Consider the following 15,480-nt stretch of genomic DNA (forward strand, 5'->3'; position numbering starts at 1 on the left):
AAATGGCAGCATGAGGACCAACTGAGGACAACTCCTTCAGCGTGCCTACAAGTTAAAGAGTATTAAATTCAAATAATTAAACAACGTGCAAATTATGTTTTTCGCCTCCGGTGAAAACATTAGGAAAGAGGAAGCTCGTGCTGTGCTGAGTGATGTATTGACTGATCTGCGGTGGACACACTTCCAGCCATCAGCTTGGGCCTGGAGCCATCGCTACTCTTCTGCACTGACAGTTGGGAAAACACAAGCACTTACTGTACGTGGGCGGTGGCATCTTGTCAGGGAAAATGCAATATGCATTAGACACAATCCAATCTGTCTCCAGTGGATTGATGTGTGTTTGTGTGAGTGTATGTGTGCGCTTCCAACTGGCGTTCGCTGTGTATTCGTGTGCGGCGCGTGTGTGTGTGTGTGTAAATGCAGCAGAAAGACAGAAAGCGGAGAGTCTCGGTGGGATCACTTGGCGCTTGGCTGGCACACCATCAGACAAACACACTTCATTACAGGCCTATTTACCTGATTAACTGGGCTACTTTATCAGCTGCACAGCACTCTGCAACACACAACTGTCAGCAGCGCCCCGGCTCCCTAAAAGCTCCCCTCCCACACCCACACAAACAGACCCACACTCAAACACAAAACCTCCACTTACCGACTGACTGTTTGGATGACTGACTAACTTGCTGAAACAAAGCCTAAGATGGCATTCTCCTTCGCTCGGCAGACTCAGAGGATGACATCAAATATACCTCCCTGTAGTCTTGAATTAATGTCACCTCTTACAAGTTAGACTCAAATACGACCTGAATAATCTGTTGTGCTAGAGTTTTCCTTATGGGGAATAACATTTGGGTAACCTTTTCATGTAATGGAATGTAACAATCAAAAAGAAATAAAGCCTCGAGCTGTCTCCCAAAGACGGGAAAGAGGACAAAGCCCACCTTGAAACATTATTATTACAGGAGGGTAATGATTTCCTTTTTCCTCTTTGCTTTCTGTGGATCTGACTGCAGGCGAGAAGAAAATCATTTCTCAGCATCAGTTTTAAAGCACTACACCAAACTAAACCTGCACGCCCGATTCAACCCAATTAGACATTTCCCACGCAGCAAGAGCTAAGTTACAAAAATAACTTTTTCATGGTTTGGCAAATGATTAAAGCTGGCACCGCAGATGAATAAAAGTAGTCTAACAAAGTTTAAAAAAAGAAGAAGAATTTCTTCTTATTCTAAGGGTGAACCATTTTACTATGCCTGTATTTAAAGCAGGATCAGCGGTGTAGGATCTGGTTAAAAGATTACATGAGAGTCTTTTGAGGCTGATTTTCTAAAGATTTAAATAAACTTAAGGCTACAAGTCACACTAGGGAAAAGAGTGACTGGAGACCGTGGCACAAGCAAAATTATTGTGACTATCTGCAATGAACTAGCGGTCTCATTGCGTTTGAACTGATTACTCTGAAGACGGGGACCGTGTCTTTGAGGACACGCAGTCTTCAAACCCCTCTTGGTTTATCAAGCTGTCTGCTAATCTACACACACAGAGCATTCACATTAACTACTTACATTTAGAGTCCAGCCTGAACCTCACCAATTTCCTCCACAAACAGTGATGTAGTTGCTGCAGTTCAAAGTTCAAAACGATTTTTATATGTGAATGTAACCAGAATACAACCACTTGATTCAAGTTGCCTCAAAAGAGATGCTTAACAGACGCGATGTGTTTGGCACAGAGTGAATCAGATTGATTGCAATGTGTTGGCAATCTGTCTGCATTTATAAATTAGATAACAGTATTTGCAGACCTTCACCAGTCTGTCTGAGAGTGACTGCAGTCTGCAGCCCCAGCTGGGCAGTGATTGTTTGGACACAGGTTAACTCATGACCTGTGGAACGTGCCCTGTGGTTAAAAGTGGTTTCTGTCTTCTACCTATAAGAGGAAGCTACACCTCCAGAGCATCCGGTGAACGCTGTCCTAATTTTGTCACAACCAGTCACACTTTCTCTCAGTTCAGTAGGAAAGTTTGGACAGTGCTCCTTGATGCCAAATTAAGATCGGCCAGGATCGTCAGCTTGCCTAGCCCGAAGCAAGACTCTCTTTTTTCTGTTTGCCATGCGTGTCTATAGAGGCTGCACCAAGCCAAGCGGCCCCATTTGAATTTAGATCACAGGAAGACAGTTGCTGGCAGGGGCAAGCTCCTGGTCACAGCCCATATGATGGGGCCTATCAGGGCTACGGCCCTGTTACTACACCTGCATACTGTTCGGCTTTGGCGCTGCTTGGCTGGCATATACAAACATGCATTCACACAGGCCTACTGGAGTTAATCATAATAATGGATGCAAATATATACAGTGTGAAGACACAGAAACATATGGTCACAAGAAACTGTAAATGATGAGACTTAAAGCTTTTTATTCATCATATTCACACACACACACACACACACACACACACACACACACACACACACACACACACACACACTCTAGCTACCATGCTGACACTACATCTGTTTGTGCCATACCACGGCAAGCCTCTGATCACAGGCGCTGTCATGTCTCATGGGCGAGGTTAAAGCAGATTTGCCAAAAGGTGGGAGTATATGTGGGGGTGAAGAGAGAGGGAAGTGATAAAATGGGAAATGCGGAAGGTAAAAGAGAAGGAAGAACATCAAGAGAGAAACAAGAAAGGGAACAAATATGATAGGAAAACCGAAACAAAAAAACAGATAAAAGGCAGAAATCATCTGTATACTAAACCCGGCACTGATACTAGGTAGAAAGCAGCAAGCAGACAGCAGTGCTGTTGTCTGTTAATGTCGCCTGGTACGATCTTTGATCTCCTCAAAGAGTCTAAAATATCTGTCAGGTTGCATTTTCGTTCTAGTAAACAGAGCAAGAAAATTGCCTGCTTTTTAGCTCCCGGTGGAGGAGAAGGAATTACACGGAGCGATGTGCTCCATTCAATACAACTGTGATGAAATCATCGTGAGACTTTCATTTCTGATGATTCCATTATTTGAGATCCAAAAATATAATCAGCGAAAAATGGGCTGAAACTACTTTCATGGGACCTGGGTTTTCCTCTGCTAAAAACCAACAGTGGTACATAAGGAGGAGGTTTTCCACTTCCACCCGTGGTGCTGCAGAATACTTCCACAAAGAATTAGTTAATCAGTAAAACAAAATCTGTCACGGTCCTGGGGTTCTGTGGAGTTTTGCATTGTTAGCTATATACTGCAGTTTGGGTTTCCTGTTTAAAGGCTTCGTTCTTATATTTGGATCCAGTTTCCATTATTTGTTTTTAACCCCCTAGGACCTGGCATCTACATATGTGGACATCACATTTTGGGTTATTTAGACCAAAATACTCAATTTTGCTCTACAAGGGCCTGATATCCACTTACGAGGACATTATACTGCTACTGTTCTACCGAATATCCTCATATGTGGCTCAAATGTTCTTAGAAACAAAAATTAGGTAAAAAACAAAATCTGGTAATTCTTTGTTTTTACATTCATCGGGACCCAATCAGCCCAAATATCAAAGAGAAATTAAAAATGCATGCAGTGGAAGAGTTCGGGTCTTAGGAGGTTAATTCATGTTTTTTCAACTAACATGCTGAGCTGTAGTTTCTAGTTTTTATGGAGTGCTGGATGGTTTACTCCCCTAATTCTTTTTTCCAATTCTTAGTCTTAATTTAGCTTCAGTTCCTGCACCGAGTTTGTTATTTCTGGCATGTTTCGTTCCCTCTGTGCTTCTTCCTTCTGTTTTTGCACCCTCATCTTTCAGCGTTCCTCTCTCCCTTCTTCATGTTTAGAGCGAGTTGTCTTGTCTTTGTGTTTAGCGATGTGTCTGTTAGGTCGTTTCCCATTTTTGACAGGCAGTCTGATTATCCTGATTACGTTCACCTGTGACCTGTTCCGCCCCTGTTTCTTATTTCCCATTGGCTTCAATATATAAATGGCCTGTTTCCCCTGCTTGTGTGCTACTCTCTAATTTGATTAATCCTTCTGTTTTTGGCTTTGCTTGTGTCTTGAACTTGCTCCTGTACTACTCCATTTTGCTGGTTGTTTCTGACCATCACTGTGCAGTACTGTTGGTCAGTAGTGATTAAAGTAACTTTTCTTTGATTGTGAGTCGGTGCACCTTATTTTTTTAACAAGAGAGCTGCAGTTAAGACGTTTCAACACTTGTGGCAAATGGGACTGAAGCTAATCTCAAAGTGTTTCTAGCACGTCAACAAGCTGCATTCAAAACTGGATCTTATCTAAAACAATCCGTCGCATTTCAGATGTTAATACAGAACCAGAGGGAAAAAAGTGGAAGAAAGTGGCTTCTTCTGTTGAGACCACACGGAGGCGATGAATAAACGTTGCCCTTCTTATCGTCACATACCCAAATACACATGAATCTGTTCAGCTGCCTGGCTGGAGTAAACTGACTGTGCTTCCCACCACCGGTGCATTACGACAGTCATTATCTGAGAAACCTGTGTACATACTTTATTGATTTACCCAACTCTGACTTTGCTGGTGTGAGAAGTCTCTGACTTCAGGAGTTGAAATCTATTTGACTAAAATATCACAAAACAAAAGTCTGAGGCTGATTCCAACAAACAAAAGACAAGCTTATTTACATTAGATGGAAAAGTCACCAGCAAAGGCCAAACATTGTGATGTAAATGCATAAGCCTGGTTACACTCCCTGGGAGAGTGCTGATCTTTATCATTTCACCCTTTGTCTCATCACACACGCGCACTTCTCCGCTGTACTGTATAGCGTGCTTGAGATCAATAGCGAGCGCCATGTGCAAATACATCTCAGTGGTTGTTTGATATTGTCACCGGGGAGCTCCAGGGTCTGCTTAAAAGCATGGAGGAGAAGGAAAATAAATTCCTCTACCAGCATGACTAATATAATCCCATTCAGTCTAAAGTGTCGCGCATTCATTTTGAGAAAAAGAAAATACCTCATGCCGTTTCAAGCCCAACATTTCAAATCAAAGGATCACTTAAATCAAGGGCTACTGTTTTCTAAACAGGCAGATGTATTCTTTTCTTCAGTGTGAGAATATGCAGTAGTAGACAGTCTGCTAACATCCACGCCTTGAGAAATGATTATTTTTTTTACCACTGATGTAATGAAGAGGCTTTAATGTGACTGACCTCCCATGTTTAGCCTGCAGCTAAAGGTCAAACACGAGTATGAAGCCACGAAACCTAAAAAGAACAAGGAGCTCAAATCAAAGGAGTTCCTATTCAAAACAAACAGTGAGCACTGCAGAGGACCTAAATGCAATAATTCACCTTTAGGGAGTAACACTGAGATCTGTCTTCACTTTGACAGCTACAAATCAAAGCTTTCAATTTATCGCTCAGCCTTCTTTACGGCCCTTTACCTGTGGTCGCGGGCTTTGGTTAGCGACTGAATGAATTAGATCACTGATACCAGCAGCCCGAGATGAGACTCCTCTGCGGGGTGGCTAGCCTCACTCAATATGAGAAAGTGAGCCGCAAACTGAGAGGGCTACAGTATCGAGCTGTGGTGCCTCTGCACTAACAGGAGCTCTGGCTGACATGGTTCAGGCCAGACCACAAGGACAACACACTGTGTGGGAAGGATGTCGAGGCAGCTCTGTCCATGTTTTTACCATTAAGACACCGATTTGATATAATTAGTTTTTGGGTTGAAATTTTCTCTACATCTGAAGAAAGACTGAGTTCTTAAGAGAAGGCTGGAGGAATCGCAAGTAAACTGTTTTTGTGTTTTTGTCAATTATCTGTTCACCATAATTTACTAAATGATCATCACGCTGTATTGCAGGAGTCTGAAGACGCAGCTTTAAGGCTTTTCATGCACTGCCTTTCAGAAACAGATCCATCCATGTTTTTATGCAGCGTATGACTAAGAGTTGGGTATTGAGATATTTTGTGTTTGAGGAGGATGGATATCGACAGGCTATAGACAACAAAAAGGCAGAAAGCAAACAGTATGGACCAGAATTAAAAAACGGGAATCTGAACGCTCACCATCAGTGCACCTCAAAGCCGGTGATGAATTCTGCATTTACAAGAGCAGTGTGAGTTTCAGATGCAAACATTAAATTAACAGTATGGCGTAAAATGTTCATAACCTGAGATGTTTTCATTACTTATCACAATAACTTTAGCTTGTTAAGGTTAATGCAGTGAGTGGGCTGCTTATACAACACTGTGTGTATGTCGGAGATCATTGTATATGCAGCTGTACAGTTATTTGCTTGTTTGTTTGTTTTTTCATGATATTTGCTGTTGGCAAGTGTGAAGTTGGAGTGGTACTCTTAGTTGCCTGCTAATTAAAAAACTGGAGCACTAAAGGCCAAGATATCCTGACATCCTATTATGTGGTAGCTGCCTGCAACAAACAGCACTGCCTGATGCACTCAACGGACAAACAGTCATCAACAGTTAATGCTTATCTTTCAAAAACAACAAAAAACTTTAGTCTCCAAACCCAAGCCATGAAAATCCAAATGATACCCTCAAGGAAAAAAGCTCCACAGCCAAAACAGACTGCATCATTTCAACTGTTTTGGAATTTGGTGAAGTGACATCGTTCTCACCAGGATCAGGAAACAAACCATTATGGAGGGGCCATGAAAAATACCTGTTTCAGCTGCTGTGTGTGTTGCAGTCCAACATTATCTCAAATTCTAGCAGCATAACACATAAAGATGATGCATTCACTCAGTCATAACAGCATCAGGAACATCACCATGTCATTACACCTCAAGCCTCACTATTTAACCCCCCAAAACAATCCACTGCTGAACAGTGTAAAGCTTTGTTCTCAGGCAGACCTGCTGAGTTGTCAAACAATGGCAAACGGTCTGCATGAATGCAGAGATATGACAATTATGAAACTGATGTGCGGGAAGGAGCAGAGCAGGACAAAGACGAGTGATAAGTTTTCTTCCCGAAGGTTTAAGGTGACAGAAGTTCACTGACTGAGTGGTTTTTAGCCAGGCACAGCTGGCTTCACACATCTGGCTTTTTCTTTTCCCCTTTTTTTGTGCAAATAAAACATGACGGACGTCCACACTACGCCAGGCGCAGCAGTCGGACTAGCACAAGGTTAACTCGATGAAAAGAGCCAGCTCCCACTGGAATTTCACCTCTTTCACATTTCAACATTCTCCACATTACTGCAATGCAAAATTTACTTTTGCAGAAAAATTATTTATGATAGTACATTATTGAATATTGATCTGTCTTTTCTAACTCTGAGCTACTTTATGATTTCTTTTTTGTAAACATGCAGTATCAGCAACAAAAAAGGGAACAAATTTCTGTCTCCACCTGAATGCATTTTCCAAACCAATGACTACAAAACAGACCTACATCTACATTGGGTACATTTTGATTTCCCCCCTTTGAATGCGTTAATCAGTCAATACTGTCCCACATGCTACACTCACACCTAATGCTGGCTTTAAGCACCTACTCTCTAGATGCTCATTATCCGTCATACACGTACGATTCTTTACGGGCCTCGAGTTCTTGGGAAAGTACTTAAATCTCTCCACTGAATCCTGAAAATCTTTGTAAAATAGTGAAAGAGTCAAGAGCAATCTGAACAATAGTCCAATAATATACTCTCCCACAGCTTGGAGTGTCCCTATTCTTTCCATCTCATAAAACCTTTATGTGGCCAAGCTCTTAAAACTCAGACAAGGAGAGCCCATTTCACCAACTGGGAAAAGTTCAATTTCTCTCTAGAATCTTTCCCAGGAAAGAAAATGCTTGAAAACCCTCCTATTAAATCTTTCAGCAAATCCTTCCATAAATAATGTGAACCAAGTGTGCCAAGTCACACTTCTGTTGTAACAGAGCGCTGTCCACACCCTTAGAAAATCTATAGTTAGTAAGCAGCAGCTACACCGCCACCACTTTTCAACCATATTTAGAAAAACAGACAGAAAAGATACTTGAACTCTGCAAAGCTACTTCACTGTCAACCACTGCACCTTGTAAGATGCACAATATACTGTCTAAAAGCAGCAAAACACCGCTCCATAAGCTCACTGAAGAAATGGTTTTTAGAATATAAAAGGAGAGCTGAGTGAGCCGCATTAAAGGTCTTGTACTCTCAGACCGATAAACCCTCTGCCAAAGGCAGTAAGATTTTAAAATCATCACCATAAGACGCAAGACAAACAGTACGCAGAAAGTGGCTGGAAAGGACTCTCACCTCTCTCGCAGGTACTATCCCAAAAGCCGGTCCCGGTACAGTCACAAATGAAGCGGTTCCAGCCCTCCTTACAGACCCCGTTGTTCTTGCAGGGGTTGCTGTCACACTGTTTCCCCGTCACCTTACTACACGAAGACTTGATGCCGGTCATGTTCTGCGACTGAGCTATCTGCCGGATGTCCTTGCTGCGGCCATCGATGAACAGATCCCGAACACAGCCCACATAGCCGTAGTTGAGCATAGCTGTCCAGAGCTCAGTCGGGAGCACCAAGCCCATTCGGCTGTCAGGCAGACCGCCCAGATAAAGGTCCCCCTCCAGGTCCAGGATCTCATTTTCCCCGCTGGCTGTGAAAGGGGTCCGACGGCTGTTTACTGAAATGATGCCTGAAGGGGGGAAAAGGCGATTACTGACAAATAAAATATCATTAAATCGACTTGTGTTAGAAAAATGCTGGGGTATCCACTCTGACATGTTTCTTGGTGGTGTTTTTCAAAGCAGGCCTCGTATTTTACAGTCTAAGTGATCTGCCATGTTCTACTGGCTGACAAATAAAAACACTGCTTGCTTCAGCTACAGTTCTTGAACCCAAGTAACATCTATTACCTTTAGTCTATAGTTCTTTCCAGAACCTTTCAAAGAGACTGACAGTCATTTTTTTCATTCATCAAGGTGAGGACAGAGCTGAAAATGACAGATTTCTTTTTGTAATTTTGTACTTGAGCTTTAACAAAGTAGAGATGCACTCAGCAAAATTGTGAAAGATAGAAATAGCGCAGCACACCACCCCGTGCTAAAGATGTGGGCTGAGTAAGTGGAGGTGCAAACCTATGTTTGGCAGCCAAAATTGCACTGATCACAGACTTTAACAAGCTCTTCAGGGAAACTATTTGTGTCACCAAATAACAGAAAAGAAGGCTGAACGAAAAAAAATCAAAGAAAAAAACCCTCAAATCTGACAAAACTACTCGTCTCCTGGGAAAAGGTTACAGAGCAGGTCACTGTCTGCACCTGTGGACACTCAACGATCGCTCATATAGTACTGCCGAAAAACACTTTAGAAACTCCTCATTTCTTTTTATTTTGCAAGGACAAAAGGTGTAACGATTTATTGAAAGATGCACAAACATACGTGGAAAAACGGTGTTTAAGGCAGAAACTGTGTAAAAGCCTGAAAGTCAATATTTGGTATGACCAACTTTATTCTTCAACACAGTCTGAATGCTCTTAGCCAAGCTTTTATGTCACGTCTTTAAGTAGTCTTCAGGAACAGTTCTCCAGGCATTCAAAGCTCTTCTTTGGACATTTCAGCCTTTTGTTCTGTTCTCTGTCAGCATGATCCCACACTGCGTCAGTAATATGCAGGTCTGGGTGTAGCTGAGATATAATGTACGAATTGTGAACATTCTCAAAACTGTATTGTACATAGGTTATACTTTTTTATTGTGTGAACTTTATTTTTGTGGAACTAAGGTTCCGTGTGTTATTGTTGAAGTGGGACATTAATCAGTGTAACGCCACCTGCGGCCACATTGCGGGTGTGGGGTTTCCTAGCCAGAGCTGTACAGACTCCACACTGGTGAGGCACGCTTTCTGTAGCTCTTCTCCCTGTACTAAATTATCCATATAAATTCGGTGTATTTGTCTTTGTTAAGTATTGGCTCCTAGGGTTAAAAGCTCTCAAAGTGTTTTCAATCGCTTTGAGTGAGAAAAATGATATTTGGAACTGCGCTTTATCTGTTGTATCATCCGTTTGTGTGGAACTGACTTGTGTTAAACAGGGTGAGGAGAAGCCTGCTGCCGCTGTGTGACACTGATTTTGCTGCTGCACTCTGTTTTATAGGTATGTGTAAATGTGTAGTTTTTGTTTTATGTGTATAATGAGCTCATGTCCCGAGGCTGTGCTCTGAGCAGTATCTTCAGCCATGTTGGGAAGAGTTAAAAAGTTGTTTGAATATGTATTATGCAATTGACCTATTTTAATGGGAATTTGAATGTTATACGTTATTGTTAGTGATTCCATAATTGTCTCTGTTTTACCCCACTGTAATATTTGATTTTGAAGTGGCGGTTGTGAAAATTATTATTTTGATAAGTTGTATTTTCTTTTATATGATGCAAGCAGAGCTGTACAGACTCCACACTGGGTGAGGAGAAGCCTGCTGCCGCTGTGTGACACTGATTTTGCTGCTGCACTCTGTTTTATAGGAATAAACCCTGTTTCCAGCCAGTCCGTGTCTGTTGTCACAACGCAGTCGACCATTTCACATCTGCTACATAAAAGTGGTGCCGTGACCCGGATGCATCTGATCAGCCGCTGCCGATCGCTGAGGTTGAGCTGAACACTTCCGACACCTGTAATATAAGTAAAATTATTCTGTGGGTCAGCAAAAAATTTCCAGTGTTCTGTTAGTAGGCATTTCTCCCAGTTACACCTGTTAGAGTCTAACTGAGCCGTGTTTACTTGTGTTGTATTTTTCTGAGTGATAGGTATTTTTGTATTCCTTTTGTTTCTGATCCCCTTTGTAGTTATTGCTAACCTCCTGTAAGCAACATGGCTGGTAGGGGCCAAGACTCCTTTAACCTTTTCACGCCAGTTGCTGGGAGAGGTTGGAGACTGTCTGGGGCAGATGAAGTGAGAGACAGGTCTATAATGTCGCGTGATGAGCCAGCAGAGTCAGATGACATTATTCGAAATAAAGCTCATGAGCGCCAGTCCTCAACCCCTGCTTTGAGCGACGACAGCACACACAAAGAGCTACGTGAGCTCATTGGTGAATTGGGAACCCAGATAGGTGAATCAATCGCTAGCCGGCTACTATCCAGTCAAGTCCCACTTGGTCCAAACCAGACAACTCCAGCCGAGTCCCCCAAAGTTAAGAGCCCTGACACCACTCTCGACCTCTCCAAAGTGAACTTAGTGGTCCGACAAGATATCAAAGACCCACCTATGTACAGAGGTGATGATGCGGATAAGTACTCTGTTCATGAGTGGATAGACATGATGGAAGTGTACTTAGAGAAGAGAGGGTTGTCTAGAGCCGTGCAGGTGGATGAAGTCTTAAACCACCTCCTCGGCAGAGCTAAAAACATTGTTAAGGTGGGTTTGAAAAGTAACTCATGTTCTGGTGTAGTGACCAACCCTGAGACCATCTATGCCATACTCAGGCGTTATTTTAGTGATAGTCCTGGCTCCTGTCAACCACTGGCTGACTTCTATGCCACCCAAGCAGTTGCAAAAGAGACCCCAGTAGACTATTGGGTGAGGCTTAATATCGCTGCTGAGGCAGCTGACAAGCATTTACAGCGTCAGGGAGGCAAAATGGAGAACATGGAGGCAGAGATAGCCATGATGTTTATCAGAAATTGTCCTGATCCCAGCCTCGCCTGTGTTTTCAAATGTAAGCCCATCAGTAAATGGACAGTAATGGAGGTTCAGGAAGCCATTGATGAACACCAAAGAGAGTGTCATGCAAAAAAGAAGAGCCTGGGCTCTGCCAGACCCCATCCCCTCCTCGTGGCCACTGCGACAACCACAAGCGAGTCGCCTGAGTTTGAACTGAACCATGCCCAAGTAGGTACAGTAAAATGTTCCCAGGACAGCCCGGGTAAGGCTGCTGGAGCTGCCGCTTCAGACCCAAGTGCTCTAGACCGCGTGCTCAGTATGCTGGAGAGGGTGTTAGAGCGCTCCAACCAGCCTGTCCACCCCGTAATTAGACCACAGCCTCTAGCCTCAGCCAGGTTCCCTTCGTGCCAGGTTTGTGGCAATAGCTCACATTCCACGCGCACTCACTGCATGAGAGAGAGGAGATGTCTAGGTTGCCTGGAGGTTGGGCATCAGAGGAAAGACTGCCCCAGAGCAGCTGAGCCCATTACCCAGCAAAATAATCCCCAGGGAAACTAGGGTGCTTGCACTTGAGAGGGGACAGTGTGAGCGAAGAGTGTGAAACCCTCAATCCCAGTGATGACATACAGACTGTATACAAAGAAAGCCTGAAGTGTGCCCCACCTGGTACTGTTGTACTTTCCCAGAATATAGTAAGACTTGATGAGGCAGACAGCCTATTTTACACGAATGCATTGGTGAATGACAAAGTCTCTTTGCAGGCCCTTCTTGATACAGGTTCCATGGCGTGTACCTTGAGCGAAGAGGCGGAGCGAGAGTTAAAGAGCGCTGGGGTCGCATTGGAATTAAGCGACACTCGTACCGACATTGTGCTAGTGGGCTGTGGTGGAGTTCAGGTTAAACCCAAGAGTATATGCGAGTTGAAAATGGAAGTGTATGATTGTACGTTCAGAGTGCCTGCCCTAGTGGTCCCCGGTCAGAAAGATCAGTTGATTTTAGGGACAAATGTTATCAAACACCTCCTCAGACACTTCAGGCTGTCCCCCCATTTCTGGCAAGTCCTGAGCAAACCCGAATCAGCAGAAGCGCCTGAAATAGTGCAGTTTCTGAATATGCTGTCTGGCATTAACCGGTGGAGGGGTGACAAAATGCCAGATGTCATTGGCACTGTCAAACTAGCTCAGGCAGTGACTCTACTCCCCAAGCAAGAGCACCTTGTATGGGGCAGACTGCCAGCGTCATCACCCCTTTCCGAGGGCAGTGCCATTCTGGTTGAACCACCAAAATCGCAAACTCATAAAAAAGGTGTCATTGTCTGTAGAACTGTGGTTTCTATGAGTGGCGATAGGTGGGTCCCTGTTCGAATCCTGAACACATGTGATAAGCCTATCACATTGAGACGAAACGCTAAGGTAGCAGATGCTTCCGCTTGTGTAGCTGTTGAAGATCTCGAAGTGGCTTCTGACCAAAACCCAAGTGAGACCCTTAGGGTCCAGAGCCAGACAGTGTGTAGCGACGCACAGAGTAGCCCTCCCTCCTGCCCTAGCCTGCGTGACAGCTTGCAGAAGATGGGGTTGGAGGACCTAGACCTCGACTCTTGTGAAGTCTCAGACCACTGGAAGGCTCAGGTACTGCAACTGATCCACAGGTATGAGGATGTCTTTTCCAAGGGTAAGCTGGACTGTGGACTGGCAAAGGATTTTGTCCATCGCATCCATCTGTCTGACGACAGGCCGTTCAGACTTCCCTATCGGCGCGTCCCTCCAGGGCAGTACCACAAGTTGCGACAGGTGCTCACAGAGATGGAGGAGCGAGAGCTGATCCGCAAATCCAACAGTGAGTGGGCGTCCCCACTGGTACTGGTGTGGAAGAAGAATGGAGATCTCAGAATATGCGTGGACTACCGCTGGTTGAACGCACGCACAGTCAAGGATGCCCATCCCTTGCCCCACCAGTCAGACTGTCTGGCAGCCCTGGGAGGTAACGCAATTTTCAGTGCCATGGATCTCACCTCTGGCTTCTACAATATTGAGATGGCAGAGGAGGACAAAAAGCTAACGGCCTTCACAACACCAATGGGGCTCTACGAGTTTAACAGACTCCCCCAAGGCCTGTGCAACAGCCCGGCGAGCTTCATGCGTCTCATGATGGGCATATTTGGCGACCAGAATTTCCTAACCCTGCTGTGCTACCTGGACGACCTGCTTGTTTATGCACCCAATGAAGCAGAGGCTCTCAGGAGGTTGGAGATTGTGTTTAGCAGACTACGTGCCCATGGACTGAAGCTGGCCCCCAAAAAATGTCATCTGCTCCGAAGGAGTGTGAGATTTCTGGGCCATGTTGTGACTGAAGGCGGGGTTTTGACCGATCCTGACAAGGTTAAGGCGATCACCGCTATCTCAGAGGCTGATCTCATGATGGAGGACGGGGTTACGCCATCCCAGAAGAAGATAAAGTCATTTCTGGGTATGGTAATGTATTACCAACACTTCATACAGGACTGTTCTAAGATTGCCAGACCCCTTTTTACCCTGACTGCCGCTCCTAAAGGAAAGAAAGTAAATGCCCAAGGTGCTGCTTCTTTCCGGAGGCTCAGCCCAAGTGACTGGAAGAAGGAGCATGTTGACTCGTTTGAACGCTTGAAGGCTGCACTCCTTGACTCCGTTGTGCTTGCTCACCCTGATTTCAACAAACCATTTATCTTGTCGACAGACGCTTCACAGGACGGCTTGGGTGCTGTGCTGTCACAAGTCCAAGAGGGCGAGAGTAAAGCACGTCCCGTTGCATTTGCCAGCAAGGCCCTCGCCCGTGCACAGAGAAACTATCCCGCCCATCGCCTTGAGTTTCTGGCGCTAAAGTGGTCTGTCTGTGACAAATTCAGCCACTGGTTGAAGGGGCATAGCTTTACCGTCTGGACAGACAATAACCCCCTAACATATATTCTCACGAAGCCCAAGCTTGATGCATGTGAACAGAGGTGGGTGTCAAAGCTGTCCCCCTACGACTTCAGCATCAAGTACATTCCTGGCAGTAAAAATGTCGTTGCAGATGCGCTGAGCAGGCAGCCATTCGTTCACAACCGTGTTAGTCAGAGACTCATGACTGAACCCTATGCAACCCTGTTAGAGGAGTCGCAACAGGTCAAAGAAATCTCGGTTCAGGATGCATTCAGGCTCAGTGCCAACCACCAAAGTGTTGAGTGTTTGGCCCCTGCAGAGAGCCTAGGGTGTTGTTCCCTGACTAATGATGAAGTTTCCGCAGTCTTCGCAGGCCATGCTGAGTGGGACCAAGGCTCAAAACAGAGAGCAATCTCCTGGTTGACTCAAGAGCTAGATCGGTTTCCCTCACTAGGCCAGAACACCTTGTCTGCCTTCTCGCTCCAGGAGCTACAGGAGGAGCAGAGAGCAGATGTGACACTGTCTCAAGTCATTCCGTTCGTCGTACGTGGTCGGCGTCCATCACGTAGAGAAAGAGCTCACCTGTCGCACAGAGCGCAAAAGACGATGAAACAGTGGGAAAAGTTGAAAGTGTTGGATGGTATCCTGTACAGAGTGAGCAAAGACCTGCTCACTGGCAAAAAGCGCCATCAGTACGTGACCCCATCCACATTAATCAGTCAAGTCCTGTCAGGTGTCCATGATGATGCTGGCCATCAGGGCCAAAGCAGAACTCTGTACCTAGCCAGGCAGAGATTTTTCTGGATCAACATGGAGCATGACATTCGCGAGCATGTCAAGTGCTGTAAACGTTGTGTTGTCAGCAAAACACTCGAGCCTGAGGGGAGGGCTCCTCTTGAAAGCATTAAAACTACCGGTCCTCTTGAGCTCGTCTGCATAGACTTCTGGTCCGCAGAGGATCACAGGGGCAAGAGTGTGGATGTTCTAGTAGTGACTGACCATTT

The 15,480-nt window shown here is 44.8% G+C and overlaps 1 protein-coding gene across 4 annotated transcripts in view; it reads right to left on the reverse strand.

Moving 5' to 3' along the window:
- nrxn3b (neurexin 3b) overlaps positions 1 to 15,480 on the reverse strand; it is a 346,499-nt gene that overhangs the window by 219,011 nt on the left and 112,008 nt on the right. For all 4 annotated transcript variants that reach the window (XM_080883239.1, XM_080883238.1, XM_080883237.1 and 1 more), the window contains one exon: positions 8,236 to 8,619. In XM_080883239.1, coding sequence (XP_080739365.1) covers positions 8,236 to 8,619 — 384 coding nt within the window. The remainder of the gene's footprint in view (positions 1 to 8,235; positions 8,620 to 15,480) is intronic.

This window comes from Rhamphochromis sp. 'chilingali', assembly GCF_963969265.1.
Source record: "Rhamphochromis sp. 'chilingali' genome assembly, chromosome: 5".
NCBI classification, from domain to species: Eukaryota; Metazoa; Chordata; class Actinopteri; order Cichliformes; family Cichlidae; genus Rhamphochromis; species Rhamphochromis sp. 'chilingali'.